The 18,735-nt window shown below is 39.5% G+C and overlaps 1 protein-coding gene across 1 annotated transcript; it reads left to right on the top strand.

Annotated features, from left to right (window-relative positions):
* Positions 1–203: 203 nt before the first annotated feature.
* LOC104838353 (cytochrome c oxidase subunit 7C, mitochondrial) lies at positions 204–2,803 on the top strand. The gene is made up of 3 exons (XM_010578051.1): positions 204–366; positions 1,457–1,602; positions 2,705–2,803. The coding sequence occupies exons 1-2, from the start codon at positions 292–294 to the stop codon at positions 1,571–1,573; spliced, it is 192 nt and encodes a 63-aa protein (XP_010576353.1). The 5' UTR covers positions 204–291; the 3' UTR covers positions 1,574–1,602; positions 2,705–2,803.
* Positions 2,804–18,735: the final 15,932 nt, after the last annotated feature.

Here is an 18,735-nt window from a genome sequence, read left to right as displayed (position 1 = left end):
CTCCGCCCGCCCCAGGCCCGAGAGAACGCCGGGCAACCGACAAAATGGCGGGCGGGGGTGGAGACCGGCGGGAGGCTCCCGCCTCTGAGGCGCAGAGCGCGTCCAACCGCAGGCCGCGGCTCGGGACCACGTGACGGCGCGGCACTACAACTCCCATCATGCCCCGCAGAGGCAACCATGTGACCCTCTCTCCCCCCGCTTCCGGTTCCGCCTGCTGCTGCCGGAAGGCGCCGGGTGTGCCGCGGGAAGGTCGCGCAGGGGAGAGGGTCGCCGGGCTGCCCTGTCGGTACCATGCTGGCTGCCGGTGTCCGCAGGTTTACCACCTCCGCCCTCCGCAGGAGCCACTATGAGGACGGCCCCGGAAAGGTAAAGTGTGGGAGGAGGTCCCGGGCCGCCGTGGCTGTGGCCTGAAGGTCGCAGGAAGGGGGCCTGCGGCCGGGCTCGGGGGGAAGATGGCGCGGGGGCCTGCCTCGGGGTGGGGAGGGAGGGAGGGAGGGAGGGAGGGCGGCGGTTCTGTGGGCAGAAACGTGTCCTTGAAGGACGCTGCGCTGGCAGCGGTCGCCCGGCCCGCGGGCAGCCGGCGGCAGGCCTAGCTCAGGGGCGAGCCCCGCCGCGGCTCCCGGGTGAGGGACCGGGGGAAGACCGGGAGATGACTGCTGCAGAGAGGGGTCACCGTGAGGGTGTTGCTGAAGCCGCAGCGGGGGCCTGCCCTGGCTCGCCGTAGGCGCCGAGGGTGAGGCGCAGGCCCGCCCTGGCTCGGGCGTCCTCAAGGTGAGCTTCTCGCTCGGTGAGCCCCTGTGAGGGGTTCTGAGGCCTCAGCGACCTGGATGGCGTTGTGAGGAGCGGAGTAACGGCTGCCCTGTTGCCGGTGCTCCAGCTGGCGTTGGGTGGGCTTTGGGGTCTCGTGGTACTGCTCTTGCAGCCTCAGCAAAGCGAATTGTGGTGCGAAGGACTTCAGTGTCCTTCCGTGCAACCTTCTGCTTCAGTGGTACAGATGATGAGCATTGCAGTATGAGGCGCAACAATGATACTGTAAACGCTTTCTGATGTACCTTGTGCTTAAAGGGTTCTCTCAAGTCCTACATTTCAAAACCAGTTTTACATACCTAATGAAGGTGGTTAAATATCAGAACAGACTGATTAGAGATTCTATGGGGCCTGTATCTGCAGGGGCATTTATACTTGACTGGATGAGGCCTTCAGCACACTGGCCCTGCTTTGAACTGGGGGGAGCGGGGAAGAGTGGACAAAACTACCTCCAGAGGTCACGTCCAAGCTATTATTATAATTACTGTACTTCCTTCCTTGAGTGGAAGGGAAATTGTTTTGAGACTGAATATTTATTTTGTCAGTTTGACTCCATCTGTTAGTGCTCTGAACTTCTCACCAATTTTAAGTTGACAAGGAAGTACTTACTGTATTGATTGCAAAACTAAAATTAATTTTTCTCTTCTAGAACCTTCCATTTTCTGTGGATAACAAATGGCGATTACTCGCACTAATGTGTGGATTCTTTGGAAGTGGATTTGTCGCCCCTTTCGTTATTGTCAGACACCAGCTTCTTAAGAAATGAAGAGGACAGACTGTAACTGTGCTAACTGGGTAACTGATTTTGTTAGGTTTCATAGCATAGTGGAATCTGGTCAAAACTGAGCTTTAAAGAGTCTAAACACATCTAAAACCATTCTTAAAATTTTCAGCCTTTCACAGTCCAGGTGCTTAGAGCTGTGGTCTGCAGTTGCATCAAAACTCAAATAATGAATAAGTTTAAGTTTGCTTCACAGGGCTGCTGCACTCTCATTGACTTGTGAACTTTGGCTCCCCAAAGGCCATGCCTTTCTGACTGCAGCTTCTTGATAGTCTACAGCTGGGCTAACAGACAGAAGAGTGCTACTGATTTGATACAGATAATAACTATAACCAAAACCATGTCTACCTTCTTTGAGTAAACATAAAGCTACACTTCATGTAATCTATAGGAATAACTGGCATGTGTGATGTGAACAAAAGAGTATGAGAAGCTGTGATACTGTAAACGCTTTCTGATGTGCCAGTTAAAACTCAGTGGAAAACAAGATTTCTTGTGTGTTCAACCATGTCAAAACAATCACACCCTCTACATACAACATTCCTGACAATTTATAGAATAAAGTCCACTTAATATAAACTCATTAACAGCAGAAATTATTTTAATTGATGTTTGCTGATGATCTTAACAGGCAAGGCAAGCCTCAGACATAGTTCGGACTGTGCAGGCATGCCATTTCCAGTTGAAAGGCTGCTTCACTTTACCTTAATCTGTTTCCACTTTGGAAGTACCTGGTATTGTCAGCTCTATAATATGAGAAACAATAAATCTTTTTCAGCAGCTGGAATGACCCAGGTAGTTCTTGGAAGGAAATAACAATCCTCACTGGAATCTCATAATTGGAACAAATTGAAATAATTTATGTAATTCCTTTGCCAGTCAGATGTTTTTGGCTCCCTAGACAAAGGAGAAAAAAAAAACAGCAGACTTGTATGGAACTTGAGCATTTAGAACTGTATGATTTCACATCAGTCAGGGCCTCTGCTACAAAAGCATGTGGTGGATGAAGCAAAGCCCATCAAAACTCTAGTTAAAGCATATACTTACAGCTTTTCTAGGTTCAGAGGTAACAGAGTTCTTAAATTTGTTAATGGGGTTTTTTTTTTTGCCTTGCAGAGTTGAAGTCTTCTACACAGCATCTTTCAATGGAAAAAGGATAGCTGTAATTGTGTACCATGCTGGATGTGACTAAATAAAACCTTAAATCTGAAGGTCTTGGGCTGTGCGCATTTTGTGAAATTCCTGAATGCTTTTGACAACTGGTATATACTGAGAACCCCTTCAAATTGCAGTGTATTGATATTAAATTAAACACTATCGTCTTCACGTATAAAAATAGAGGGTTGGAAAAATTGCATGTCAAAACTGAAGTTGGGCTTAACATTTTTAGCTGGATAGATGTTTAAATAGCTTTACTAAGCTATGCGGTCTTCTCAAACACTTTAGACTACTCACAGAATATGACCTGGGATAGATTATAACCAATGAGAATCACAGTGGGTATGCTGTCACCATGATCCATGCTGCGGAATTATCTTCAGTACTTTGGGGTGATCAGTTGACAACATTTTATTTAGCTTTGCTTCCACACTCTGCTAAAGAGCTGCTGTTACTAGGTCTCTGTAGTGTGCTACATTATTGTTGCTCTAAGGAGAACATATGCGTTGCCTGGCAGATTTCATTAGGCTTCAGGCTCTGATGATGAGGTAGCCTGGAAAAAGGGTACAGCAGTAATAACTACCACTCTGACTGGAAAAAGAATTATTAATATTCTATAACTATTGATAGCTTTCAGTTTTTAGCTGTAGCTTTAGCAGAGGGTCATGCCTAATGTTGGGGCCTGTGTAATTAAAGGTAGTCTAGGAGCTGTGAAGAATGCTGTCAGGATACTTCTACCAACTTGAATATGACCACTGTTTAAATTAGTGGCCCTGTTGAGAGCATGAGTAGGAACTCGTTTTCACATCTGGTTTTCTTGTGACCACCTTATTGGCTGAAGACATGGGGTACGAAAAGTGCTGGCATAACACTGTAATGGTTTCTTCACCCTTGCAGATAATGCTGTTAGGTGGCAAGTATTGAGTTGCTTTCCATCAGTGAGGTTTTCTGGTTTACTTTTTTCACCTAAAACACACCCTTCTGTAGCATGGTGCATTTAAGGTAGCTTGCAACATCTGTCAATCAATGAACTGAATGGTTGTTTCACAGAAGTTCAGGTTCTGTTGGTATAGTTCAAATCTATACAAATACTAGTTATCAAACAGCATCAGCACAAGTGTGTATAAGAGCAATAAAATACTATTTGTAACAGAATAGCTTTTGGGTGCCACATTTCTTTTTTTAGGGGTGGCTTTAAAATGCTAATGACTAGTGTTTGAAGAGCCTGAGCTCGGAACAAAACAGAGTAATACTGTCTGTTGCTACAACTTCCTCACTAGAGCTAAAAGGAAGCTTAATGAAGCATGGTGATTTTGATCAAAGGACCAGCAAAGGCTGCAGAAAAGTGGCAGTGAAGAAAGGAAGACTCAGAGGAGAGACCCCAAACTATAGTGGGTTCAGATTGTAATAATGCTTTATGGCTATAATTGAGGTATAATTATATGGTATAATTTGTTTCTTAATGTACTTTCTGTCTGCAGAGTAATGCCTCTCCACAGAGACAAACAGCGTGTCTCCCTGTGCCTCAGAGCAAACAAACTACATGTATGTGCTGTAGGTGATATGAGAACAACGTGCCAAGACAGCTAGGGAATCTAGAAAAGGTGACAATTTCTTGGTCTAGGTGTTGGGATTTCCTGGAAGAACTTGGGTACTATAAAAAATTTTTTGCCCTTTTTATGCAAAAATCAAAATGGGAGCTGTTAGGTGATGAAGTCTCATTTGCCTCCTGTAGCAGATGAGCAAGTCAAATGTCTGTTGCACAAGGTAAGTCCAAACAGAAGCCTGCTACAGAATCACATTTCTCTTATGGATCATAAATGTAACTTCCACCGTGTATTTATTTGTACCTAACTCACTGTGTTTGTTCTTAAGTTTAACTTGGTTTATTTTGTTCGTTAATTTTCCCCCTTACTCCCAAATCCTTGATGTATTTGAAAAGAGTAAGCATCATCTCTGAAGGTTTATCTTGTGGGCTAGGCAAACCAGTTCCTTTAGTCTGCATAAAATAAGGTCGTCTTTGTGAATATCATCCCCTTGTCTGTACTTTTTCTTTGAGCATGGGTGGTTAAACTTAAACCAGTTATTTTTAGATGAAATGTTAGAGACTTTCTTCTCTCATGATGTATTCTAAACCTGTAATCATCTTTTTTCACAGTGTCGTTACACTGATAGATCGTAGTTATTTAGGAACAGAGAGGTTCTGGGGGCTACTAGTTAAAAGAAGTTTTCAAATTATGACCCTGTTTCCAAGCCTGCCACCAACAAAATTATTGATATGAATCACAACACCCATAACCTTTCATCTCCTGCTGGTTTACTTAATTTCTATTGCTGCAACTGTAAGGCATGCTCTGGGGGATGATCTGAATCTCTACTGTGCTGATGGTTGTCTTCAAGCTGTTACCTACTGTATGCTCCCCCTTTTTTTGTGCCAGTAAGAGTCACAGAAAAATTAAACCACATCAGCCCTGCTTTGGATAAGTTAGCTGACTAAATGTGTCTTGTTAGTCATAAACTATCATTCCATAAATCTGTGTTCATGGTGTCCCACTATTAATTCATCTTCCCTTGAAAAAGACAGTTTAGTACCATTTTGTAGCCCTTTTAATCTAATCTGCTCAGTTAGTTCTTCCAAGATTTCTTGAATATAGGTTAAGTACACTTGCTGATTTTGATCTGTGCATTTCTCCAGTTTTTAGCTTGTATTTTTAATGTAACACCTGCACACTGTAAGTTTCAAAATGAGTAGCTGTATTCTCCATTCATTGCAAACTCTGTGTTAGAGTTACGTGCTGCCAAAGCTGTAATTAGTCCCTTTAGAATTGGACTATTTCTCTGCATGACTTTCTTGGGCAGTTTACAGTAATTTTCAAGCCCCATCAGTAATCAAGTCCGTAAGTTCTCTGTCTGGTATAAGTAATTGGTTCCCTTAGGTTTTCAGAACTTTCACTTCCATAATAGAAACACATTAACAGATCTGTTTTCATCTATCTTTCTGTTAATGCGAGCTGGGACAGTCTGCGTTCTACCCAAAGGCATTTTTTACTACTAGATTATCTAATCTCATCACTGCTCAATAAAGTGAAGTCTAAAATTCTTCATTTGGTTGCTTGGCTGGAAAATACTGGTTGTCATTGAGAGATATGTAGCTCATATTATTAATATCAAATATTTGACCATGTTTAATTTCACAGAGGCACAGCTCCAGATTGTATTTATTTCTCTGCTGTTATGAGAAGATCACTGCTTATAGCCAAGCTTGGTTTTCAGAGCACATGTCAGAGCCTAGAGCACCTTCCCTCCTCAACAATTTTTTTAATTTATTTATTTTACTGCTACTCCCCAAATTATGTTGGTCTTAATCTTTTCTTCTATGCTTAGCTCCACAGGGTGGAAAAGCTATCCATGGCAGCAAAATGCATGGGCAGGCCAAATGATCTCTGGTGGGAAACATTGTGCTGGTCTCAGGGAGCAATGCTGTGGATAAAATAATTTTAAAAAAAAGTCCAATTTGAAATATTAATGCATGACTTCAAGAGGTGCTGAGCCACTCAGTCTTCTGTTTACTTCACATAATGGGACTAGCCCAGCTCTACAGCCTGACAAGCTCTACCCTGTCATCCCCCAGCACAAGTTAAGGGATAGGTTAGCTGATTTTGTGACCCTGTTAAGTACCAAGTGTTTGTTGACCTCAAAGGAACCAGGTTCTCATCTGAGAATGAGTTCTCTAAACACATTCCCACCAGAGATACTAACATCGAAATACCCAGCCCTGAGTGATTCCAGAGATGGAAGTATTGCTATACATATGTAAGAGCCAACTGATATTTAATGGTAATAAGTGGGATTAGATCAGATTCATTAAAAAACAGGGGTTGTAGAATTAAGTTGTTCAAAACATGACAGTATGTTCCATCACAGCTATATAATAGTCTGAGTACCCAATGAAATATTTATTTTTAAAATAGCCTTTTCGGTTCCCTTTAAGGCACCTTGACTTGGTAGAAGATAAATCAGTTGAAAAAACAAGAGGTAGAAAAATAAAACACAGTCTTGATGTTATAGGCAAAAAGCAATATGTAAGTTGTGCTTCTCTGTCATTAAAATTGTATGAAGGAAACAAGAGACGGTGGTTAAAGGACATCTGGGAAATAACACTTCTGTGTGAATGATAATATTTTTTGCTTGCTAGATGCCAATTTTAAGGATCACCTTTTATGGTCCCTGATTTTTCTCCAGTTTTTTTTCTTATAATTTTCCCCTTCACAAATTCTGTTTTGGCTCAAACTCAAAATAGTTTCACTTTGTTTCCAGAGAGGATCACACTTCAGCATTTTAATTATTTTAGATATCGGTAGTCTTCAAGCAGTTTCTCAGTTAAATCTAATCAGACATGGTTTAGATGTCCTTATGTTTTAATATTTGGAATGTTTCCAGTTTGGGGATCTTTCTGTCTTAGTCTGGAACATTACTTTTTCTCATTTCATAAACACAGCTGGACATTCACAAAATCTTTACAAAGTGCTCTGAAGATATCAAATGAAGTATTTTGATGGAGAGAGGAAGAGGGAGTGTATCAGAGGTTAAAAATTTTTTGAAATAACAAATGGTGAATGTTTGACACACAGGATGGCAAAGCCACGCTTCACGTGTTTCTTCTACATGTTTATATTATATATCTCAGAGATGTACAGAGGTAGCGAGTTCTTAATCAACGTGACAGATAAAATCCAGTGCTCACAACTGCAAGGTGGTAGTGGGGCAATTTAAACTCTCATGGAGGTGAGGTATCCTGAATGATTTGTGATCACTCTAGCAGAAGATGCCATTGTGGACTGCTGAACAAAAACATCTGCTCAGTGTACAGTGGCAATAAAAAGACAAGGAGGATGTTAACCTCTTCTACAGAAAGGGATGGAAACCATAACTGCAGAAATCACAGTGCCATTGTATACATACAAGTGGTGTGCCATTCCTTGAACACCACATGGAATTTTCTTATTCTACCCAGATTACTGAAGGACATGAAAAAAAATGTAAGTTTCAGACAAGGAAGGGTTTCAACATGAGGAGAGAAACTATTAGAACTCTTTAGTTTAGAAAAGAATGAGAGGAAAAAGCGATCCTCTCAAAATCATTCACATCTGAAAAATATTACTAGTCCCAATGACAAGAATTCACTGTTGTGACTGCTGCAGTGGGTTAGGGGCTGAAGAGGATTTGTTTGTTAGTTAGTTTGCTTGTTTTTAAAGGGGGGGAAATGGACCATCAACTTTGAATTGCTCCTTCACTAAGTAATACAGGAATGAAATTTAGTATTGAATGGGAAGGGGGAATGAAGGACTTGTGTTCCATTACATTAAATGGGGTATATACTTAGATTTGATGAAAAATATTATTTTTCAAATCAAATGTTTCTGGAATTTCTGATCAGCAATTAATTTACAATGTATCCTTTTCAGATCCAGTTTTCAGAAAGCAATGGGCATTAGATTTTTTTTTTCCAAAAGAACAGAAGTTGCAGGTTTTGTTCAGTTGTGCCTTGAAGCATTTGGTATTAATGCACGTTGGAGATAGGATAATGGATTTGATGAACCACACTTCTGAACCATTGTGGGCAACGCTTACATAATAGATTGCATATTAGTACAAGAGAAACCTGGGCTAAGTTTTTTCTTGCTTTAAATTCTTGATGACCATTTGAAGTGATATGTTGCCCTATACAATAATTAGAGTATGAGTTACTTATGAAAATTACGTTACAATATTTTTACTGCTAATTAAATAGTAGAGTAAAATTCAAAATCTTTTCTAGTACACATTGTCAGCTACTCCTTTGCTTTTTGTGGTTTTTGCTGGCCTGAGATTTTTATTTCTGTCTGAGGAACATGAAACAATTTAGAGATTTATAAACAAATTGGGCTTGAGGAAGAAATATGAAAGTAGAGATGTTGTTGTCATGACAACCAAATTAGCAGCCGTTCTTGTTGAACAGAAGCAATGGATGAGAGCTCGGACAGTATTGCACAGGCTAACACATGAAAATTATTTTTATGCTTTAAAGATAAAGGTCATACATACATTGCATTTCATTACCTTGGCTGATTTCCAGAATCTCAGTGTAGTGATATCGGTGGGTATTATTTAAAAAATTAAATAGAATTGTTAGGGGAAGAAAGAAAGAAAAGAAAGAAAATAATAGAAAGAAAGAAAGAAGTCACTAACTTTTCTGCCTCCATGTAGAAGGAATTGATTGTTCTCAATTTCATGAACAAGAAAATAAAGTTACAGAAAGGTCAAATGATACACCCACTAAGTCATAGCAGAGCTGGGATACAGCTCTGTCCAGTGCTATAAAAATATTCCTGCTTGTTCTCACCTCAGTGGGGTATGTTACAAGCTGTAAGAAGTATGTGTAATCATTATTTTCACACATGAAAATATGTGTGATGGAGAAAAATAGATTAAGTCTCTGGATTGTTTAACTGGAAATTGTAATGGGTATCAGAGGAATATAGTAACAGGTTAATTTATTGTTACAGGTATTGTAATTATATCTTCAATTATCACAAAAAGACATAGGTAGAAAAATGGGAAGAATGCTGTAAGTTTAGGGTGTATGGTACTGGAAACACAACTTTGAAATAGCATTGACTTGTTTATGGCAGATGAAAAGACAGCAACCGTAAAACCCTCTGTACAGATGGGAATGCACGCAATTAATCACTGTTCCAATTGAATAAAACATAAAGGTAGAATTGCCCCTCCTCTGCCATATCCATAGGTTTTATCAGAGGCAGCTGTGCTAATGGCCTGTTCCTGTGAACTCCAACCTCTGACTGACTCACTAACCAGCTTTTGTTTGCTCTGATTATAGCAAGAAGATAAATGTTAGTTGCTTTCTAGGATGATATGCTCAGTAAGTTTCACTTGCATTTAAATGAGTTTAAAATAATAGTATTTGCTGGAATTAATGTGATCCACTGTTCCATTTTCTTTTTCAGTATTCCATGAATAACATTAAGTTCTTTCCTGTGGTTGTGCCACCTTTTCCATTAGCTATGTAGAGCGTGCAGCTCTTTGAAAAATGTCAGTGTATAAATAGTGTTGCTAAGAACCTAACTAAGCCAGAACTAGCAACAAAATTTGGAAATGTACCTTGCTGGTGAAAAAACAGTGCATGTAAAAATTATGACAAGTGGTGGAAGGAAAGAGCTGAGAGGAAAGAGTGTGGTCTGAGGTTTTCTTTCTTTTCTCTAAAATTTTGATTGCACCGTTAGAATTCAGAATTGCTTGAGGGTTCTTTAGAGTAAGTGTAGCAGAGAGAAGTGTTCCATGATTCTGGACTAAATGTAGTTTTGTAAAGACAAGAAGGAAGATCTCATCCTTGAGGAAGGGAAAACCTGGTAGCCACTAGCCTGCTGCATCAGTCAGGACAGATACTTGACAAAATGGGGCTTTGCAGTTAACCAAAGCTATTACCTGTTGCCTGAAACAGTGGCAGGATGGGCTGTTGAGGAAAAAAAAAAGTAAACATATACAGGTCATTAATATGAATGAGCAATTCTTCTTGCATGTGTTCATGAGCCATCCAGGTAATTGAAAGTGAAAGCTAAAGATGTGCCTCTCTAAAGGAGATCCATCTCTTTAAGACCTTGTCTTATGGAGTTTTTTTCTGACAGCCTGAAGCATTGCTGCTTCAGATTTAGGGACAGCTAATTGGAAACTTTTCTGGAAACGTGCACATCACTGTGCTCCAAAACCACGGAGGCTGTGCATCAGCTCCCCCCGCCCTCACCCCACCACTGTCACTTCTCTTTTGTGTTTGTTTTTCCAGACGTGCTGCTGTCCTCTGAATCCAATATTGCAGAAAATTGTTTTCAACCAAACAGCAGCAGTTAAGCTGTTAACTCACTATTATCTCAACCCACTGTCAGGAGCTATAAATGCGTCTTCATAGCCCAGTTGGGTGTATTTTAGTGCTAGCTTTACAAAGCTGGGGGAGGCGGGGGGGAGCTGGGGTTTTTTTTGAGAGGGCAAGAGGAAGGCTGGCAACCCCTACATAAGGTCTTCCTTTTCATATTCTGAAGTGGCAGCACAAAGGGGGAGGTATTATGCAAAAGGTTTTAGATACTGCATCATTTAACTTCTTACGCACACTTTAAGTGCCTCTGTCCAGTACATAATGAAAAAGGAGAGTACGATCACCTGACAGCTAGCTTATCTACAGGACAATTAACTAGCTGAATGCATGACTCCGAAATTACTTAAACTTTATTTAATTCTCGGTTTGACACTGCTTTCCAGTTAAAGTAGCCCTGTATCAGTTCAATTTAAATTTACCTCTGAAATCAATTTATGTAAAAAAATTTGCCAGTTAATCTAATTCTAAGTAGGTCAGCAAAAACTTAACTAATACCACTTTAGATGATAGTTCATTTTTTAAGAAGTTAATTCAGAGTAATTTTCCTGAGGTTTGCTATGTAGGCGATTCTAAGAATGGGCTGTGCAAACCCCAGAAAGCCAAGTAGAGCATCAGCAGCAGTACTGTACCAAGCACAAGGATAGCACTTGGACGCTCCCATTTCTCTGGGGCATTAGGTGCCTCACTTGTGGTCTCAAGGGGGGAACCATGCCCAAGGTAGGGGCCACGTCCTAAGGTTTTTAGTGGTTCAGTTTTCATTTCATTATAGAAAGCCCATAAATTGATAGTCAACCTGATTTTATGTGAAGGAACACTTGACTTCCAGCAATTGCTCCAGTGAGTGTTTAAATACAGTCTTATATAATTAATATTTTTTGTTTATTAGAACACAAACTCAGGTCTCGTCTCTCCTAGTAAAATGCCTATGCAACAGATACTTAAACAACCCTTGAAAAGTGGAATAGCTCTGACAGCTAGTACTGAGAGCACACCCTCCTCAGTGTACCTGAAACTGTGTGGATTAAAGCACACTCTCGGGAAGCCACTGGAGATCACCTGAAGCTGAACCTGGGTCTCATATTCTGTACAAAAGCTCCCCTGGGTGGGAAGTGACCACATACTACTTCTTTCTCCAGCTAAATTTAGATACCAGTAGCTATGCGAACACCCGCTAAATCAGGTCATGCAGGAGAGAAAATAACCGCAGGTTGTGCTTTTGAAAACAGCATTACTGTCAGATACATACTTTAAAAACTTTTTTTTTAAATTATAGGAGAGGGAAAGTACAATATGTCATCAGGGACTGAAAACATTCATTTCTTAAGCCCCCCTAGCAATTTTCAGGTAAGATTACTAAATGAAACCTTTGGTATCCCTCAGAAATCAATGACCTTTGAAAAATTAGTGACCAAACAAAAGACAATTCAAGGTGAGTCTATTGACAAAAGAGAAAAAAAACAAGAATTCCAACCATCTCACTAAAGATGAAATAGTGCAGGGCACTGCTGGATGAGAGATACTAAGTCAAGGTTAAAATGTTTCACAACTGCAACAAATCACATGTAAGAAAAACTGCCCATCGAAGGATGTTTGTCCACCTGCCAGGTGAAAAAAAAAAAAAAAAAGAGAGAAAAATTGGGACCTAATTTTTCCCAAGTATTTCTTCTCACTCCCTCAGTCTTTATGTGAATAACCATCAGTTAGTTTGTACTGGTACATCCAGCAGGTCCAAGGGCAGCATGGATGGATATGATTTTGGGGGGTGGTGGGGGTACTGAGTTGCACAGTATAGATGCAAACTACAGCCTGCCACTGCCTGCAGGGCAGAGAGCAGGCTCATGATTTTAGCACCAAAATGTGCACTGAACACACGCATGAATAGATGAACAGGTTTTGGTATCTGCATGCCAAAGAACAGAACATTTTTTATTTTCCTAAAGAAACAGAAATCAGGATTCCTATCTACAGTTTAGATGCTATGTTAACTGTTACTGAATTAAGCCATCTATAATTACAGGAGGACTTTAAAAATAAAACAGCAGCAATGGATCTCCTTATTCTGGCTCATATTTTCTATGTCTGTGATCCAAGGTACCTGGTTCTGAATACCCAATCTCAAATGATTCAGACAGGGCAATTTTTCAGAAAATGCCTGCCAACCCACTTTATGAACACCAGATCAATGCAGAGTTCAGGAAGTCATACTCCCCAAAATTAGAAATCATAAAATTAAAAATAATTTAGAAAAATTTCAGCCTGTATATTTAAAAAGATATGTTGTTGCTTACCCTTAACCCCAAACATTTTTCTTCTCAAAAATTTGTATCATCTCACTAGCCATTCTGGAAAACTACAGTTTCTCCATTTCTAGCAATAACTATCCTATGAAACTTCAACACTCGTTGCATTTGGTGCTGATGATTAGCTACCTATTTGACAATCCCATTCAACTGCTGAGACTTTAAACTTTTGCAGTCTTCTTGTAAAATGCAGAAGTACTTTAGGAGGCAATGCACCATCTGGCCTCATAATGTCTCTGTTACTCTTGCAGGATATTAAAAATTCACTGTTCCTTCCCTCTCCATCATATTCTTCTGCAGGCTCTTCTGTCACATTTAGCTACTTTTATCTTAAAAAGGCAGTAAATTTAGAAAGCATTCCAAACCCCCCAAAAAGCCAAAGCTCTATGGTACTGTCATGCCATAATGCAAATGTGGTTTTAAGCTAGCAAGGATGACACTGCTAATGTCACATAAAGATTTTTAGAGCAGAAGTAGTTAAGCGACTTTGGAAAGTTCAGATTTTCTTTACTGAGTGTTTTCAGACCTTGGAGAAGGTATTTTTATTTCTTGAAATACAGGCATATTTTTTTAAAAAATAGACAAGTCCTGGCAAAAGTGCTGTAGGTTTTGTTTTGCCAGGGAAGCTATAAAATAGCATTGGATATATTAAAAGTCTAGCTAGTTATGAAATTCCTTTGGATTTCAAATGGACTGTAAAACTTCTGTACAAGCGGTAAAAAAACAAAATTATGTGAAAAATCATGTCAGATTTTTGTGCCACCATTTTATTTGGCTCTATTTGATGCATCTTTTCCTAGATATAGATTTTTTTCCTTTTTTATTTATGTATATGGTGGTGCACAGGTAACAGGATTTTACAGAAGTGTCTGAATTATTAGAGTTGCTCTCTGTCACACTGAAAAAAAGTATTTGTTACTTGGGAATGAATATGTACAGAATGAAGAAATTAAAACAGTTCGTAAAGCATTCCCATTACATTTACCCCTGTTCTGTAGCGCTTAGCCATAAAACCTAACTTCCCTAAAACTTCATTCTTTGCACAGAATGATTACTTACATAGCACTGCAATATCTGAATAAATATTGTCTAATTCTTACTTAATTTCTCTGCTCAGTTCAAGTGGTATCGTATAAAAGTCCGAAGGACTGCAATCATTCCCATACCTCATTTTCTCAACATGCAGTGTTTTTACATCGCTTGTGTTGCTATAATAAGTGTTACAAGTGAAAGAAAATTGAAATACATGCTCAAATGTTTGCCAAAAAATTAGATGTTCCGGATTGCTGCCAAGGAAAAGGGAAAGAATTCCCAGTCGCCATCCAGCAGATACTACCCATCCATTCAAAGAGCATCCAAAAGAGCAGAGTACTCCTTCATTTGGTGAGGCTCATAAAATTCAAGAGTACCTAAATTAGATGCCTTTTCATGTAGTTTTGTTTGAATGCTTGATTTCTCTGTAATGTCTAGAAATAATTTGTTAAATGTCTCAGGCTTCCCTGAGATACTGCTAGTGTCTAAAGCATCACCTGTCAGAAAGAAATGACCTTTCCATGAAGAAAACAATCGTTGCTTATGTCTTTTTAGATGCTGATAATCTTACGTGAGACCAACAACAACAGCAAGATTTATTGTACAAAACCCCCAAGTAAATATGCACCATCAGGTAACTTCACATTCTCTGATGAATAAACAATTCAAGTTGTAATTGTTTGTGCATTCCTGCAAATGTCAACAAAATCAAACATCTGTCATGCCAGATAAGGAAACGTGACTCATTTAATATACTTAGCACTCTACTCAGCCTTGAAAAGGTCACTCAGATTTTATCAAGCAGTGCCTAGTTTAGTGGCTTCTAGTAAATGACCATGTAGTGACAATAAAGCTATGACCGTATTTGGTTACCCTTCAAACGACATATTTGATTAAGATAACACATCATATTTAGCACAATCTGTTTAATGTTGCTTTTGGATATACTCTGACCCTTTCAATTACGACAGACTTTAACATGAAATCATTTTTACGAAAGTTATGGTCATAACCCTCAGTTTCATTCCACGAAAATAAGCAGAGCAAGCCAGAATGATCGCCTTGAAAGCCACCAATTTAAGACAACAAACAACATACAAAGACAGCATTTACTCTTCTGCCATCTTCAGTGGCAATAAACAAAATCCATACACAGTTCAATTGTGGATTGAAGCCATGAGCGACACACAGGTATCGCTCGTCTGCCAAGAGCACAAGGACTAAACACCCTTTTGATTATATTTTGGCTTCCTGCATCAGGCTCCTTGATCCAGTCCTGAATACTGGATCAGAAATGACTCATGGCAAGGGCTGCTTGTTATCCCCACTGACCTACACCAAAAGGCTGTTAGGACAGCCCAGGAATGTCTCATTTTGCACAGAGCTCTTTAGCTGAAAACTATCTTTTGAAACCGTTCCCAATATCCTTCATTATTCTCTTGTTGGCCTGTACCCAACGTAACTGCTAATTTCAATGAGAGAGAGACATTTAGGGGTGAATATGGACACAGTATGGAAGAGAGGATCATGCCTGCTTCACCAGATGGTGTGAAAGCATGGGTACAACCCCTTGGTCATTCCGTCAATTTTTTGCTTGATGGCTATTGTAACCTAACACCAGAATGTAGGGCATTGGGTCTCATTTGGCCATAAAAACCCTGACAAAATGTTAATATTCTTGATACTGATGAGTTGGCTCTGTTCCTCCTCAAAACAAGAAAACTAAACCTGAAAGATATTATTATATGGGAGATCAAAATAATCAACATATTTCACAGACTGGTTGGCAGGTTACAGTTAGTACGGAAGCACAAATGGGTTGCTCATGTCTCTGGACAGCTGGTGGGACCTGGCCCAGCAATCTTTCCTCTGTTCTTCTCCCAAGTATTTAACTCCTGAGCCAATGCTATGAACTGGCTCCAGAAATTAATTTATAATCTGTGGGGGTGATGTGGGTTGAGAAAACAATATTCTAAGAAGGTATGTACTCTGGGTAAAGGTGAATTTGGAATGCTTTAGATGTCTAAATTATGGAAGACCTTTTACAAAGGAGGAGAAAGGATATGAGTTGTTCTTCCTTTCCATTCATTTCTGGCACTCGAGAGAGCCACAAGTCCCAGTGAGGATTATACTACTTACAGAATGATTTTTTTCATCCCAAAAGGATTACAAAACACTTCATGAAGTGTTAGTTTGTTTCACACCTGCCAGTAATGGGAAATACAGATTACAGCCCTCTGTGCCAAGGTTGAACACTGCTCCCCTGGGAGAGGACAAGCAGGTCTGTGTATCCAGGACATTCCTGAACGACTCCCTTGGGGAAACGAAGTTCAATTTCGGCTGATACTCAGCTAATCAAATAACCAGGCTTTGCACTGAATTGGTACTAGGGTCTTTCATTGCCTATTCCACCTGTTACAGAGTTTGAGTTGGCCTGACCTTTTCTACTGCAAATACGTTGTAGGTATGGACATGCAAGGAGAAGTCACTTCCGAGGCAGAACATAGCATCACTGTGAGGTGGTGGCCCACAGTGTCTATGATCACCCATTCACATGATTAGCTCATATATGTGCATTTGCTATATTTAGCATCCTTCATACAGACCCATCCTACAGTATTTCGCACAACAGAATTGGAGAGATGATAGATGGCAGCATGAGGGATCAAGGTATTCAACTACAGATCAGGAAGAATAATGGATGCAGGTTACACCTCTCTTTCCTGGAATCTGAATAATTGGCCAAATGGAATCTGAAATAATTTCAACAGAAAAAGTAAAGAACATCTTCAGAATGAGATCAGGTTTAATCTGCAGTGTTTCTTCAAAATCCATACAGTTGAAATACAATTATGTCTGCAGAACAGCTTCGTCCATGGACCATGGATGTTGGTCCCCGTGCATGGGGAAAAATGTAGTTTATGGGAAAAGTTGTGAGTGAGTTGATGCGGAATTGATGACTTGAGTCAAGTCTAGTGGTTATAATATGGATAAGTAGAAGAAAACACAAAACTCAGAATGTGACATCCCAGGTAGCAGCAAGGCAAATAGCTTTTACCAGAAAATTAGAAAATTGGAAGATCTATAAATATCAGTTATAGGTGACACTTGAGGAGAATGTAGGCAACAACTTATGTCTCATGGTAAATATAGTAATTCGGGGGGAAAAAGTACTATTTGAAGATGTGCTCATGGTCTTTTTGGTTCCCCGTTATGGTTTGGATGTCACAGCACTGTAGTTAGAAAGACCAGCGAGCTGTCCAGTGTCTATGTGGTATGACCTTCTGCCCCTCTCCCATGCCTGGATGACTTGAAAGCCCAAAATCTGAATTCAATATCTAACTGAATCACTCCGTTCCAGTACTACCAGCAACCATCTGTTGAGCCGGAACTAAATAGTCAGCACTTCGTATTCCCATAATGGATTAAGAGTACCTTAAACAAAGAGAAGGAAATAATTTTTTGCAGATTGCATAATTCCATTGCAGAACACATTGCTTCAAAGGAATAAAACATGTGGAAGAGTTAGAAAAAGATGAGACAAATTTAAAGAGGACAGGACCATCAGTATGAAATAAACATGATGGCCCAAATAGAATGTGAACTCTTGACCATAAAACAGAAAGCCATGGGGAGTTATCCTGGGAAACGACCTGTATATAATTCTATATTTAGTACCTCTATGTAGTTCTATAATTTCCTATTTCTTATGTTCTTTTGTGTCTGCTGCTGGCTGACCTCAGAGACAGGACACTGCATTAAGAGGACCCATGGTCTGAGCCAGTAAGGACTGGCTATACAAGCAGATTGGAGTATTGCCTTAAATAACTGGTCCTTTAAGATGCACCTTTAAAAATTTAATCATGTTTCAGACTTGGCAAGTGCATGATTAATCTTGATCATGAAGATATATTTCTTTTTGTTTTATATTTTTAATCATAATTAAGGCCATTTTTCTACTCTGGGCCATATTGCTATTTCATTTACTTAAGCTATAATGATTAAATCTAATTTGCTACTCTGTGAAATCTTAATCCTGCTGAAGACTAATGGGTATAGTACACAGTTCAGTTAAGAAACAGATTCACCACATAACCTCCATTAAGTAATTCCATTTATTTCAATAAAACTAGCTGGCATATGTAAGAAAGAATCTATGGTGGTCTTTAGTCTCCAGAAAATGATAGCATTTTTAATACAAGCACTGAAGAGATATTTTGACCTCTTCCTGAACATATGATTTCTCACAGCAAGGAGTCATGAAAATGCTCATAAAATCTGTACTCTAAAAAAAGCCACCTACATTTTGTGCTTGATCTTATTTTATAAGTACAGTATTATCCTTTTCAAATATTTGAAATGTCAGCTTGAAAATACAAGGAAAAGGGCTTCCATATCCATAGTGAACATGATTTCTCTAAAAAACAATGAAAGAAAAGCCTATTACTAATAAAGTATTCTCACTTTAATCACGTTTCCTTCATTACTCCCGTATTTTAGGTGATATAAAAAGAGGAACAATTATTGCCTTGTTCACTTTGATTTATTTGGCTCAGTGCCTCCTTACCTAGGTAATGTAAAATAAACTGTGCTACATGGGTCATTTATGATGTGATTTAATAAGATGCTTTTTATTTCTAGCCTGCAGGGAAACATATTAGTTTGCAAGCACCTGGCAAAAAAACACATTTCTTTCGCTGATTTTCTATTTTCATTCAGTAGACTTCAAC

The sequence above is a fragment of the Haliaeetus leucocephalus genome, unplaced genomic scaffold (assembly GCF_000737465.1).
Source record: "Haliaeetus leucocephalus isolate CR32 unplaced genomic scaffold, Haliaeetus_leucocephalus-4.0 Scaffold598, whole genome shotgun sequence".
Lineage (NCBI taxonomy): Eukaryota > Metazoa > Chordata > Aves > Accipitriformes > Accipitridae > Haliaeetus > Haliaeetus leucocephalus.
Note: the sequence above shows the minus strand (reverse complement) of the source record. Positions and strands in the feature narration are given on the sequence as shown.

Coding starts and splice junctions, on each gene's coding strand:
- LOC104838353 (XM_010578051.1), top strand. CDS start 292: ATGCTGGCTGCCGGTGTCCGCAGGTTTACCACCTCCGCCCTCCGCAGG. Junction 367..1,456: donor ATGAGGACGGCCCCGGAAAG/GTAAAGTGTGGG, acceptor TTTCTCTTCTAG/AACCTTCCATTTTCTGTGGA.